Here is a 14,400-nt window from a genome sequence, read left to right as displayed (position 1 = left end):
ACATACATTGTAATGATTTTTGATAAATGCCCTCACTTTATCATATATGTATTTCTTTTTTTGAGAGAGAGAGAGAGAGGTAGTGGGGGGGTAGAGCATCAACTCATTGTTCCCCATACTTGTGCATCCATTGATTGCTTTTCATATGTGCCCTGACCAGGGCTCCAACCAGTGACCTTGGGGTCCAGCTGGTACCTTCAGGGTCAAGTCCTGATAGGGACTCAAGCCGACACCCTTGGGATCGAGCCAGTGACGCCAGGCTCAAACCAGTGACATTGGCACTCTGGATGGTGCTCTAGCTACTGTGCTACTGGCCAGGTCCTGCATAATATATTTTTTAACTTTTAATTTTGACCCAATTTTAGACTTTTAGAAAATCTGCAAGAAATAATGCAAAGAATCCTTATATACCTTCTTCCAGGTTCTTTAGTTGCTGTTTTACCACATTTGCTTTCTCTCTCTTGCCCAACCCCCAACATTTTCTTTCTTTTGAGCTTTTTGAGTTTAAGTTACGCTATGATGTTCTATTTTCCATATGTGCTTCAATGTATATTTCCTTAGATAATCACAGTATAACTATCAAAATCAGGGAATTAACAGTATACAGTTGTCTAATTTATAGGTAGTATTTAGATTTTTCCAATTTTTCCAATAATATCCTTTATAGCAAAAGAAAATTTTAAACATTTTTTCATTCAGTTGTCATGTCTCATTAGCCTTCTTTAATGTCGAATCTGTATACATCAGCCTTTTGTGGACTTTATGACACTGATATTTTTGAAGAGTATAAGCATACTATTTTATTTAATGTCCCTTTATTTTGACTTGTGCTGTTTCCTTGTGACCTATATAATATTTTTAAATGAGCGGTAAGAAATATGATGACATTGAACCTAGTAGTATCATTGTTTGTCTCGTGTGTGTGTGTGTGTGTGTGTGTGTGTGTGTGTCTGTGTGTGTGAAGATTTTATCGATTTTAGAGAGAGGAGATAGGGAAAGGGGGCAGGAGTGGGAAGCATCAGCTCGCAGTAGCTGCTTCTTGTATGTGCCTTGACCGGGCAAGTTTGGGGTTTTGAACTGGCAACCTCAGCATTCCAGGTCGATGCTTTATCTCCTGGGACCCACAAGGCAGGCTGGCTTGTGTTTTACCAATCTGGATTATTTAGCTAGGGTGACAGAGTTTATGGAATTTGTATCATTCTAATTTTCTATTTGTTGAATGCTGTAAAAGTGCTATAATTCATTACAGTGAACCTCATTGAGCGGAGATTGCAGCTTTTTTTTTTAGGATAAATGTAGACTGGGGTGGTAATAAAGTATTTCTCATAGAAAACAAAATATATTGCAAGCATTTTTTAAAAATGAGCATGATTAATACATTATTTGTGTTCAGCATATATTTGTATTAAGACATGATGTTACGGAATCTGAGGGTATGAGTGTGAGTTTTAGCTCCATTACCATCTTAGGCATTCATTTGTTTCATTTTAGTAAAATGTTGGGATATTAGAAGCTTAAAGGGCTATACTGAAGATTAGTTCTTATTCCATAGAAGCTTTGAAATTTATTTTCATTATGATATGTTGAAAACTCCTGAAAAGTACAGTGGGTATATTAAGTGGTAATTCATAAAGACTTTTTGCAGCCTTGTCTTGGTAATTTATGTTGCCATTTGTTGACGAACTCATATGGTCTTGTTCCTGTCTCTTATTAATAGATGGGGTTGTTTATCTGATTACTAGGTGTCCCATTCCCGAAGAACTTCATGTCTGTGGCAAAAACTATACTCAAGCGCCTCTTTAGGGTTTATGCTCACATTTACCATCAGCATTTCGACCCTGTGATCCAGCTTCAGGAGGAAGCACATCTGAATACATCTTTCAAGCACTTTATCTTTTTTGTCCAGGTAAGTTGTATTAGGCGGCCTTCCTCCCCGCCCTCCCCCAAGTAAAAGCAGTTATCTACAGAGTTCTGAGGTGAAGACTGCATTCACACTGTTAAGGATAAAATTTGCTCTATCTGTCTAGTCTTCCTCCTCTCCTGTACTTTCCATGATGATAAAGACTGGCTTTTTGTTTCTGAATTCCATCCATCTCCAGACGGGTGGCATGCAAGTCTAAATGAGATGGCTCTTGAGAATTCCTGCCTTGGATTTGTTTCAGTTAATGGGCTAATATGGCAGCACTGCATAAGGAACCTGGGTCGTTTGGCAGAGCTATAGATGAACTTGAGCTCTTGAGTTTTTTTAGCACTTCTCCTATTCCTCTTAACTCTCAATTCCTTGTTACCTTGAAACTTTTTTAGCATACTCTGTCCTGGAAATGGGTTTTGAATATCACACCATTTTACTCCCTTTTTAAAAAAGCATTCTGAATAATTTTAAAGCTAATTTCTGTCCATTATGTCAAAAGAGGGGACAATGTCTCAGAGTGTTACGATTCCAGGAGGTCCGTTAGTCTTTGATCTGACTCCTTAGTTGACCTCTTTTTCTTTCTCTTTTTATTTGTCAGAGAGCTGGCTTTAGGGATGAGATTAAGAGAAATGAAGATAATCTCACCCTGCTATAACAATTAGAGAACTAACAGCCAGGAGTGAAAAATAGGTGGGAAAGATAAACTGATCAGCTTTTTTTTTTTTTTTTTTTTTTTTTTTTTTTTTTTGGTGCATGAGAGGAAGGCTTGAATTTGTGCTATTTTTGTGTATCTTTGTGCATACACTTATAAATGCTTTTCCCATTACCCAGTTTACACTAAAGAAAAGAGAAAAGTGTGGCCTGTCCGGTGGTGGTGCAGTGGAGAAAGTGTTGTTGACTCAGAGTGTGGAGGTCTCTGTTCTGGCTTTGAGTACAGGCTTGTCAGCATGGCATCGCTGGCTTGAGCAGGGAAATTGTCCACACAATCCCAAAAGCTTGCCAGCTTAAGACCAAAAGTTGCTGGCCTCAAGAGCCAAGGTTGCTGGCTTGAATAAGGGGACTCTGGCGCACCCCAGTCAAGGCATATGCGAGAAGCGGTCAATGCACAACTCAGGTGAAAGCAACCCGAATTGATGCTTCTCACCCTTTCTCTCCCTTTCTCTCCCTTTCTCTCAAAAAGAAAAAAGAAACGTAAAATGCGTCTGTTTTCCTTCTATACACACTCCTCACACTGAAGGCACATATTTTGTGTCTCAATTTCACCTATGTAAACACATTTTAGGAGACAGTGACATGCCAAAACTGTTTTGTTTTTTTTTATTTAAGTGAGAGGCAAGGAGGCAGAGACAGATTCCCTCATGTGCCCCAACCAGGACCCACCTGCAGAGCCCCCTACTGGGCCAAGTTCTGCCCATCTGGGGCCGCTGTTCTGTTGCTTGGCGACTGAGTTATTTTACTGCCTGAGGCAAGGCCACTGAGCCATCCTCAGCGCCCAGGGCCAACTTGCTCAAACTATTTGAGCCATGCTGTGGAAGAAGAAGAGAGAGAGAGAAGGGGGAGGGGTGAAGAAGCAGATGGTCTCCTCTCCTGTGTGCCCTGACCAAGAATTGAACTCAGGACTTCCACATGCCAGGCCAATGCTCTACTGCTGAGCCAGCCGGCCAGGGGTAATTACTATGGTATTCCATGTACAGATTCCCATAGAAACAAAAATGTTATCCCAAAGTTTGTATCTGTGCTTTGGTTTAGGCAGATGTGGTTGCTGAAGTTCAGGTTTTAATAGTTTAGGAGAGGATATTCTCCCACCAGAAGAGTTAGTTTTACCTTACTGTATGATCTTAAAATACACTAAATCTCCCAGCTCTTAGCAAATTGTAAGGGATAGATGCATGGCATTTAGCATATCCGAGCCTGTTTACATCTCAGGACACTGTGACCTTAAAGGTAAGTGAATCAGTTATATATATACCAGCCCTTGATTGAGTAAGCCTTTGGCCAATACAATTTAGAAAATCCCGCTCTGGCCCATGTCCAGCTGCACGCCTCCCCACAGAGTGAGGAAGCCACAGGGCCAGTGGTATACCTACCCAGATCCCTTCTGGGGTGTGCTTCTACCTCAGAATTCCCTGCCCACATGGTTCTAAGTGTATTTCCAGGGTCTGCATGGATCTTTTCCTTGAGTCTGTTCTTTTGAGGGAAGGTCGTATCTCTGATATGTATACCTCTAGATTTAAGGGGCAACCAGATGGCAGCTGTTGGTGAGGGTGTGGGACGTTGCCTGTGTAAGCCAGACAGGGTGTCTGCACTCATGCACGTGAAGCCGCTTGAAGAGCAGGTTTGCTGAGTGTCAGGCACCAGCTCTCCTCGTGTCACTACTTTCAAGTGCAGAATTATGAGGAGTCTTAGAATTCTAAATATGAATTCACTCTAATGGTAACTGTGAAGCTATATATTTGTCAGAGCTGGAGAACAGAATATGTTTTATTTAACAATATTAGCTTAATGTAAAATTTAATAATTTAGTCATACAGTATACATCCATATGTGTTCTTGGTTCAGACTCCACAAATCTTTTTTTTTTTTTTTTTACAGGGACAGAGGGAGAGTCAGAGAGAGGGATAGATAGGGACAGACAGACAGGAATGGAGAGAGATGACAAGCATCGATCATCAGTTTTTCGTTGTGACACCTTAGTTGTTAATTGATTGCTTTCTCATATGTGCCTTGACCGCGGCCTTCAGCAGACCGAGTAATCCCTTGCTCGAGCCAGCGACCTGGGGTCCAAGCTGGTGAGCTTTTTTTGCTCAAGCCAGATGAGCCTGTGCTCAAGCTGGTGACCTCAGGGTCTCGAACCTGGGTCTTTCCACATCCCAGTCCGACGCTCTATCCACTGTGCCACCGACTTGTCAGGGCAGACTCCACAAATCTTAATGGTAGGCTTGTTATTAAATGTCCCCTAATTATTCCCCTCAGTACTTACCGTGGTGCTTGGCACATGACAGATGCTAATAAATGAATCAAATTGGCAGTTCAGAATGCTCCACCATGGTAGAAGATCAGAAGTATAGACAACTTCTATTTATTATGGTTTAGGGGAAATCTATTCAGACTTGAACTTCAGCATCTCATGATAGCTTGCAGATATTAGTTTATACCATAAACTAATCCTTTTATTCTGAAATATGCCTCATATATCAGAACAATATCAGAAGTGGTAAGTGACTTGCCTAAGACAGCTAGAGAATAGAAACTTTTTAAAATTGACTTGGTTTTGCCTGACCTGTGGTGGCGCAGTGGATAAAGCGTTGACCTGGAACGCTGAGGTTGCCGGTTCAAAACCTGCACTTGTCTGGTCAAGGCACATATGGGAGTTGATGCTTCCTGCTCCTCCCCCCTTTCTCTCTTTCTTTCCTCTCTAAAATGAATAAATAAAAAAAATAAAAATAAAATAAAATTGACTTGGTTTTCATTTTACTTTTTCTTCAATTAATTTTTGAAACATTTTTTTTTCCCGAGAGAGAGAGACACACAGAGAGAGAGAGAGAGAGAGAGGGAAGGAGGGAGGGAGGGAGAGAGGGAGAGAGGGAGGAAGGGAGAGGAAGGCGAAGCAACAACTCATAGTTGTAGCACTTTAGTTGTTCATTGATGCTTCTCATACGTGCCTCGACCAGGGAAGGGGGAAGCTCCACCTGAGCCAGTGACCCCTTGCTTAAGACAGAGACCTTGGGCTTCAAGCCAGTGTGACCTTTGGACTCAAGCCTGTGAGCCTGCACTCAAGCTGGTGACCTCAGGGTTTCTAACCTGGGATCTCAGTTTCCCAGGACGATGCTCTATCCACTGTGCCACACCGGTCAGGCTAATTAATTTTTCAAAAGGATTTTATTTATTGATGTTATGGGGGGTGGAGTGAGAAGTATCAACTCATAGTCATTTCACTTTCGTTGTTTATTGATTGTTTGTTATGCGTGCCTTGACCTAGCAAGCCCAGGGTTTTCCGTTTGTGACCTCAGCATTCCAGGTTGGTGCTTTATACACAGCATCACCACAGGCCAGGTGACTTTTATTTACTTTAGAAGCTAATTTTCAGGCCCTGGCTGGTTGGCTCAGTGGTAGAGCGTCGGCCTGGCATACAGGAGTCCTGTGTTCGATTCCCGGCCAGGGCACACAGGAGAAGCGCCCATCTGCTTTTCCACCCCACCCCCTCTCCTTCCTCTCTGTCTCTCTCTTTCCCTCCCACAGCCAAGGCTCCATTGGAGCAAAAAAGTTGGCCCAGGCACTGAGGATGGCTCTGTGGCCTCTGCCTCAGGCGCTAGAATGGCTCTGGTTGCAACAGAGTGACGCCCCAGATGGGCAGAGCATTGCCCCCTGGTGGGCGTGCCGGGTGGATCCTGGTCAGGTGCATGCGGGAGTCTGCCTCCCCGTTTCCAATTTCAGAAAAATACAAACAAAAAAACAAAACAAAACAAAAAAAGCTAATTTTCAACAAGTAAGTATTAATGGAAATCTGCTTTGGAGTGAGATGTAAATAATAAGTTTTGCTATTCTGCATTTTTTTACCATGCATAGGAATTCAACCTGGTTGATAGAAGAGAACTTGCACCACTCCAAGAACTGATTGAAAAACTCACCTCAAAGGACAGATAAAGGATGCAGAACTGTGTCAATTGTTCCTGAAGTGAAGTTTTGTGGAGTGTATTTTGATATTGTATTTTATTTTTATCTCAGTTGTTTTTGTCTTTGGTTTGAGGGGCTCATTTGGGTTCTTTTTCCTTTATTCTGAATAAATGAAACCATATTCTATTGCTAGAGGAAGCCAAGAACCATTCTCTATACATTTGATAGGCATAACTTTTGTCTTAGTGGTATATGGTATTTTTTTAACTTGTTTTTGGTTACTTGTAGAATTTTTGATAATATTGTGTATTGAAAGAAAGTGCTTATTGATTGGACTGCTGATGGATGGGGTTCTGTGTTGTGTAAATTGTGGCCAATTTTTGAAGTCCCCAGAAGACTTATGTTTTTAAGTGCCTTGGCAGGCTCACTTCTTAGGTGCAAAGCACAGACACAGAACCAAACAGAGCTTGAAACAATATTAGGATGATTACCCAGGGCACTTACTGATGCATGTTTTAAGATATCTATGATAAAAGCCATAGTTCACCTAAATTGATGATATCCAGCTTTTACTACATTGAAGAAACAATTTGTAAAGGTGTGCATGTAGAACATAGAAAATTAGTATTTCCTAATTATTTTTTATATTGATGGTAATTCTGTTCAACAAATGCTTAAAGTTCTACAACCAGATCTTTTTCCATCTCTTGATATTTGTGATACTGAAACTTGAGGATGTTGAAATGCAGTACCTCTTGCATTTAGGCTTTTTTCTACATGCTGACTGCACTGTAGGTATGAATATTCAGGTTATAGACAGGTTTGCCATCTTCAGAAGTGATGCTGAACTGAGAGGTTTTTTAGCAATTGCCAAACGAGCCATAAGTCAGCAGAGTCCCCTTCTACTTTGAAGAAGTGGTAATAGGAGCGTGTGTTTTGTGGTGAGGGGTTAGTTTGTATAGGGAGTTAGGGATGAAATTAAGTATGAGGAGTAAAGGTCAAGAAGGTCCTGTCTTAAAACCCTTGAATAGAATGGCATGATTTTAATCAATTTCTTATAAGCAGAGTCTTAGAGACTTCTTTTTAGGAATCAACTTCTTTAGGAAGTTAAAAATAAGTTATTAATTTTAGGTATAGATGTTAAATAAGGAATTCAAAGACTGTTTAGGGAAATTGACCACTTTCCAGCATTTTCATTCAGTGAATGGAGCTGGTGTTTGCCTGTCATTTTTAAATGATACAGTACATTCTTTGCTTATTATAGGCCCAATTTGAAGCATTCTGACTTCTGATTTTCCACTGTGAAATATTTTTCTTTGGGGTTATATCAAATAATGAAAGTGCTAATTCAGTAGTTACTAACTTTTACATTTTAATTTTTATGACTTTCTAGTGAATTACTTTCATAATAAGTTCTGAAAATAAGTTTTTAAAATAAATATTAACTTTTTCACTTCAGTTTTATTCTTGAGATATACTTTTCAGAATTTAATTTTGTCATTTATGGTAAATCTGTTTCTGCAGTTAGAAATATATACTCTTTCTTCAGTTACCCTTTTCCTTGTAGAATAGAAATCTTGCTCTGAAATTGTATAGACTAAAAATGCTTAGAAAAGACTCTAAAAATAACTATTTGTTTTTGCTATTAACAAGTAGAGCAGTGATACAGTTTAATGCCATGACAATTATGATCACTAGGAACTGCCTTTACCTCCATTTTATTTAGAGCAATCATTCTCCAAGTACACACAGTAGAAGTCCCAGGAGAGCCTGTCAGAGACAAATATACTGCTCACAAAAATTAGGGGATATTTCAAAATGAATATGAAGCTATAAAATATCCCCTAATTTTTGTGAGCAGTATATATTAGACATTCATTGGTAATGCTTAGTTATAAACTGCAGCAAGAACTGATTTCCTTAAATCTTTTGGTATCCAAATATGTAATATCAGCCATTTTGTGTTGATTCAGAAATAAAATTCAGCATCAAGTGATTTGAGGGCCCTATCTATTTAGGAAAATGAAGCACATGGTCACTCTAGTCTTCCGTACTGCACTTGACTTCGTAGCAACCTAGTAACAAAGGGGTTGCAATAGCCAAGTGTAGAGAGAATAGTGAAAAATTATTCTTGCTCTTTTTAAGCCTTATACAGTAGTATACTGTAAAAAATGGGAAATGTTTATAAATTAATATTTAGTAGTAGGACCTACTTTCCCACTGTATGTATATAGCAGTTAGTTGTCAGTCACTGTGCCAGAATCTCAGGTGCCTGCTTCTGAGTATTCCTTAAAATAGAGTTACTGGGAAATAGAGAGTCATATAGGTCTGTAGGTGGTAACAAAGTAGAGAAGTCCTCCCAGGGAGAGGCCAGCATTGTACATGGTGTGTAACATAGCTACAGGTAGGGAAACATTCACCAGAGCATGTGGAAATACGTGATTTGATTAAAAATTGCCTTTATTTGGTTGGTTCCCATGAGCATTAGTGAGATGCCCTTTATAAATAAGGTTCAAATCTTGGCTTTGCTGCAGATCTTGCTTATGAATGTCTGTTGGATTCTTTCCAGCTCACTTTATTACATTTATAAATAACCAAGATAAAGATTTTCATCCTTGTTCTTTAGACAGAGATGCAAAACAGAAATTGTTGTTCTCATCTGCTGATAAAGGCATAAAATATAATGTAGTAAGTTACAGTGTTATTTTCACAATGCTTGGTTAAATGATGTGAAGCAAGTTTTAGGAATTATTTTAAATGATGGAGTAATGGTGTTGGAGATAATATATATTAGAAAGGGTGAAAATCTTTCTAGTTAGCAGTAGATGGTGCTTCTGGCTTTCATTTGCGGACTTGATTATTGTGTCCCATAAAACCCATTGCATTAAACTGCACTAAAACAGTAAGCATGTGTTAGTTAGGTGGTAGAAGTTTTGGAGGTCAGTTTACCTTCAGTTGAAAGATTTCAGATTGCTATCGCTTTTTACCTTTGTCATTTGTAAATTCTAAAAGGTCAGAATAAAATGTATTTGGTAGGAGAAGACATGTTTAGTGTGTAATATATCTCAGACTGAGTTACTGCCTATTTTGTCAGGAAAGATAAAGACTACAATCGCTTATATTCAGGAAGAACAGATGATGTGGATATTTATATTTTACATGTAATCACCAGACTCCATTTTATGTATTTAGCATTTTCCTCGCTCATGGGAAAATAGCAAATGACAGATTTCTTTTATACCTTTGTCAATACCCTCTCTGAGAGAGGTTTTGATAACCACTGAAATGGTAAAATATGTGAGATGCAATTACTGAGTTGTAGGACTTTCTTTTAAAATAAATATGTTATAACTTAAACATCCAAATGAGAGTTGATCTTCAGGGTGGTTCCTTTGGGAGCACTATGTATTCCAGCTATGCTGCAAAGGTAAAAGTTTTTGAAATCTTTCAGAGATGCCTTTAAGAATCAGTTTATGACTATGCAAGAAAATCTATTTTATCATTTTAGTTGCACACCAAAAAGTGTATTTGGCAACTTAATATGACCTATCTCATTCACCAAACCAACTCTGCTATGCTGTTTTTTTAGGACTAAACCATTAAGGAAGTTCAAAAGAATGTGCCATAGGTTCTGAATTTGCAGAAGAGGATGTTTTGAGCATACGTAGCATCATTCAATAAAATAATAGTTTCCTGTTGTCACTGCTTTGAAGTAGACAGTATCATTTGGATGTACAGCTTTTTTAAAATTTAGTTTATCTTACAGTTATATATAATAATAAAAAAAATCAAAGTCTTTATTTTGTTTTCTATTCTTTATTTCTTTCCCTGATAAGTCTTGAATTCAATCTTGACTACTGTAAGATGGTTTTGATTGAAGGGACAGTAAGGAAAAAAAAATGGATCCAATATTTAAGAGAGAAGTAGCTTAAGAAAACAACAGCCTTTACCTCCATCCCTTAAAAAATTTTTTTTTCACTCATTGAACAATTTGAATTTAAAGACGAGATTATTTTACAGAGAAATTGGGATAAATTTTATATACAAATTAGGCAAAGTTTTAAACCTACATACCACAGATAATATATTTAAAATTGTGTAACCGTTTCATATATCACTTATAACTTTAAAAATTGTGCATGTCTTTTTTAAAAATAGGGGACCAGAAGTCTATTTGTAATTCAAAAATGTGTCTGCATAACAAGAGGAAAACTTTACTTATTTTGAAATTTATCTGGGATATTAAAGAATATATCAATTCTTAGAAATGCTATTCTAGATCTATATTTTAAGGACCATGCCTAAAATAATTTAAATATTAAGAATTTTGTCATAAAGATTCACCATCAGAATTCCTGTTGTTCAGCTGTCAGTTTAATGGTACATGAGATAAATATTTAATGGTAAAGGTATCTCAAGATTTAATGGAAAAGTTTAATTTTGAGACACAATAACAATTCTGACTGCAGACAATTTGAATTTTTATGGCTTTCCTAATGAGCCAACTCATTTTGAAGGTATAAAACTGCTCCATGTCTGCTACTTGTAGCTGAACCGATACATAAATTTTGACAAAAGATACAAATTAAAATACTGAGTACTCTCAGTTTTGCTAGTGTGATGCAGATTTCTTTTTCTACATATAGTATTATACAACAGGTAATTCTGGATTATAGTTCTCAAAGATAGGTAGTGAAATCACTGGCGTTTTTTCAGCTGTATGGTTTACCCAGCATCCCCTTCTCTTTGGAGGTAAATTACTTCCTTACTGTTATTGACCATCCATACCTCTCACCCGCCCAAACACCCAAACTTCGAAAACAAAACGGATAGTTTGTGCAGGTACTCGTTGTTAGTGCTTTTGAAGTACTTGCTGTCAATACATAGCTTTCAGCTGAAGTGTTGAAAGATACTACATACATAGGCATTTTTGGTTTTTTGTTTGTTTTGTTTTTGGTTGACAGCTTTCTTTAAATATGTCACTGAAGCTGAGATCATTAGCGATATAAATTAAACATTTTGTGAATATTTAACTTCTCTTTTATATATTTTTATCTGTGGGTGTTACTTGTTTGCACATGTTTTTCTTTTTACTTTGTTTCTGTAATACTCAATCTGAAGGTTGTAAAATAAATTAGTACATTTTCATTGTAAGAACACTCTTCTCCTTAAACTGTTCTGCTGAGATAACTATTTTTAGGGGAAATAGTTTTTTAAAGCCACTAAAATGTATTTGTTATTTTTGTACATGCATAAGTAGAGTGCTAAAGGGCACTAATCTTGTAGGGGAACACTTAAGTTTTGTTCTAGTTGAACTTCTATTATGCATTATTACTTAAAATGATTTAGAAACAGTGTCATGAAATCTAGGTTGAGAGAGAATACAGTACACATGGAAACCCTTAAAAGTCATTTGTGGGGACAAAAGCAGAAAAATACAGCCAGTGCCATATAATGGAAGCATAGGGGCAGCATTCACATTGTACAAGTATTGCAGAGAATGTGTCAAGACAGGGGTGCTGCTATTAGGGATAGACAGTTTCTCTCTCCAGCAAAGAAGCTGGAAAGGGGAAAATGGTCTAAAATATGGAATGTAACACAGGCACTATACTGTAAACTGTGCCAAGATGACTCAAATTGTAGTTACTGATCAAAGTTTAGTTGCTTCATCATTTTTATTTTAAAAGAGGATACTGAATGTCAGCAAATCTGTGTTTTAATTGAGAGATGTAAATAATGTATACAGACTTGTATGTGATGGGATGAGAAGAAGTATTTAAATTCTAGGTTTTTTAAAGGAAGAAATTGAATGTTTATTACAAAAATAAATAAATAGTTATGTTTGGCCATGAATCTTGACTTTATATTACTGTTTATTTTTGCTATAGATATTTTCACACTGAACACATTTTTAGAGAAATATTGAAGATATTTGGAAGATGTTGAACATTTAAAATTTGTTATGTATTTACAACCCTGGAAGATAGTATCTTAATCATACATACTAGAAAACGAAAGCTCAGAAATTGTATAAGTCACTGATTAGGAGTAGGGTTTAAAAACTCAAATTTGCTTTGACTTTGAAGCCTATACTTTTGTTTGTTTTCTTTAAATATACAGTAGTCCTCTTTTATCCCCAGCTATCCATGGTCAACTGTGTCTGAAAATATTATTCAGAGATACACAATTCCAGAGATACACAATTCATAAGTTTTAAATTGCACACCATTCTGTGTAGCATGATGAAATCTTGTGCCATCTGCTTCATCCTGCCCCCTGCTGCCCAGGACGTGAATCATTCCTTTGTCCAATGTATCCATGCTGTATATGCTTCCCACCTGTTAGTCAATAAATATGTCAGTTATTTAATCAACTGTGGAGGTATGGCAGTACTTGTGTTCAGCTAACCCTTATTTTACTTAATAATGGTCCCAAAGTGTGAAAGTAGTGATGCTGGCTGTTCAGAAATACCAGAGAAGCTATAACGTGTACGCATAGGAAAAAATATAGCATATATAGGGTTAGGTATAATGCAAGGTTTCAGGCATCGACTGGGGGTTTTGGAACATACTCCCTGAGGATAAGGTAGGACTCCTGTACTATTTTGTACTATTACTATGAGAACAGTTAGCAAAATATTTAATTATTTTTGACCTTTCTATCAAACTAAGATTTTATCAAATTTTGTCTTCATTATAGACCATTTTAAAATGAATAGTATTAGAAGAATTTAATTTTACCCATTTCCAAAAAGAATTGTGTATTTTAAACTTTTTTTTTTTTTAACAGTCAGAAAAAGAGTCAAAGAGAGGGATAGACAGGGACAGACAGAAACAGAGAGATGAGAAGCATCAATTATTAGTTTTTCATTGCATGTTGTGACACCTTAGTTGCTCATTGATTGCATTCTCATATGTGCCTTGACCGTGGGCCTCAGCAGACCGAGTAACCCCTTGCTAGAGTCAGCGACCTTGGGTCCAAGCTGGTGAGCTTTGCTCAAACCAGATGAGCCTGTGCTCAAGCTGGCGACCTCAGGGTCTCAAACCTGGTCCTCTGCATCCCAGTTCGATGCAATATCCACTGTGCCATCGCCTAGTCAGGCAAGAAGTGTGTATTTTAGAGTAATTTCAGAGTATCATTATTTTAGAGGCATTTGTGCTTGGGCCGTCAGGTTGAAAATATTTTGATGGTAGTAGCCATAGTTGCCCAATGTCACTAATTGGTATTTGTGCAAAAGACGAAGTAGAAATATTAATCCATACTGATGTGGACTGTCTTCCATGTTTTGTTTTGTTTTTTTTATAAATAAATTTTTATTTTAATGGGGTGACATCAATAAATCAGGGTACATACATTCAAAGAAAACATTTCCAGGTTATCTTGTCATTTAGTTATGTTGCATACCCATCACCCGAAGAGAGATCGTCCTCCGCCACCCTCCATCCAGTTCTCTCTGTACCCCTCCCCCTCCCCCTCTCCCTCCTTCCCTCCCCCCACCCCCCATAGCCACCACACTCCTGTTCATGCCTCTTAGTCTCGCTTTTATGTCCCACCAATGTATGGAATCCTGCAGTTCCTGTTTTTTTCTGATTCGATTATTTCACCCCGCACAATGCTACCAAGACTCCACCATTCCGCTATAAGTGATCCGATGTCACCATTTCTCCTAGCTGAATATACCATGGTGTATATGTGCCCCATCTTCTTCATCCAGTCCTCTATTTTTTTTTACAGTGATTAAGAGCCTTTAAGCAAACTCTTGGCGAATACAGCAAGAATCCATAAATGAGTAGTGTCCTTAACATGTTCCCCAAGTCCAAGTTGACTCCATCACCATGCCAAATCCCTGAAAAATGCAACCCAACCACAGTTCA

General features: G+C 37.8%; 1 protein-coding gene across 1 annotated transcript in view; it reads left to right on the top strand.

Moving 5' to 3' along the window:
- Positions 1–12,198, top strand: part of MOB1B (MOB kinase activator 1B) — a 56,680-nt gene extending 44,482 nt beyond the window's left edge. The window contains exons 5-6 of the mRNA XM_066233926.1: positions 1,743–1,906; positions 6,479–12,198. Of these exons, the coding sequence (XP_066090023.1) occupies positions 1,743–1,906; positions 6,479–6,556 (242 nt within the window). The 3' untranslated portion in view covers positions 6,557–12,198. The remainder of the gene's footprint in view (positions 1–1,742; positions 1,907–6,478) is intronic.
- The last annotated feature ends 2,202 nt before the right edge of the window (positions 12,199–14,400 follow it).

This window comes from Saccopteryx bilineata, chromosome 5 (assembly GCF_036850765.1).
Source record: "Saccopteryx bilineata isolate mSacBil1 chromosome 5, mSacBil1_pri_phased_curated, whole genome shotgun sequence".
In the NCBI taxonomy this organism is placed as follows: domain Eukaryota; kingdom Metazoa; phylum Chordata; class Mammalia; order Chiroptera; family Emballonuridae; genus Saccopteryx; species Saccopteryx bilineata.
This window is presented reverse-complemented; position numbering and strand designations above follow the sequence as displayed.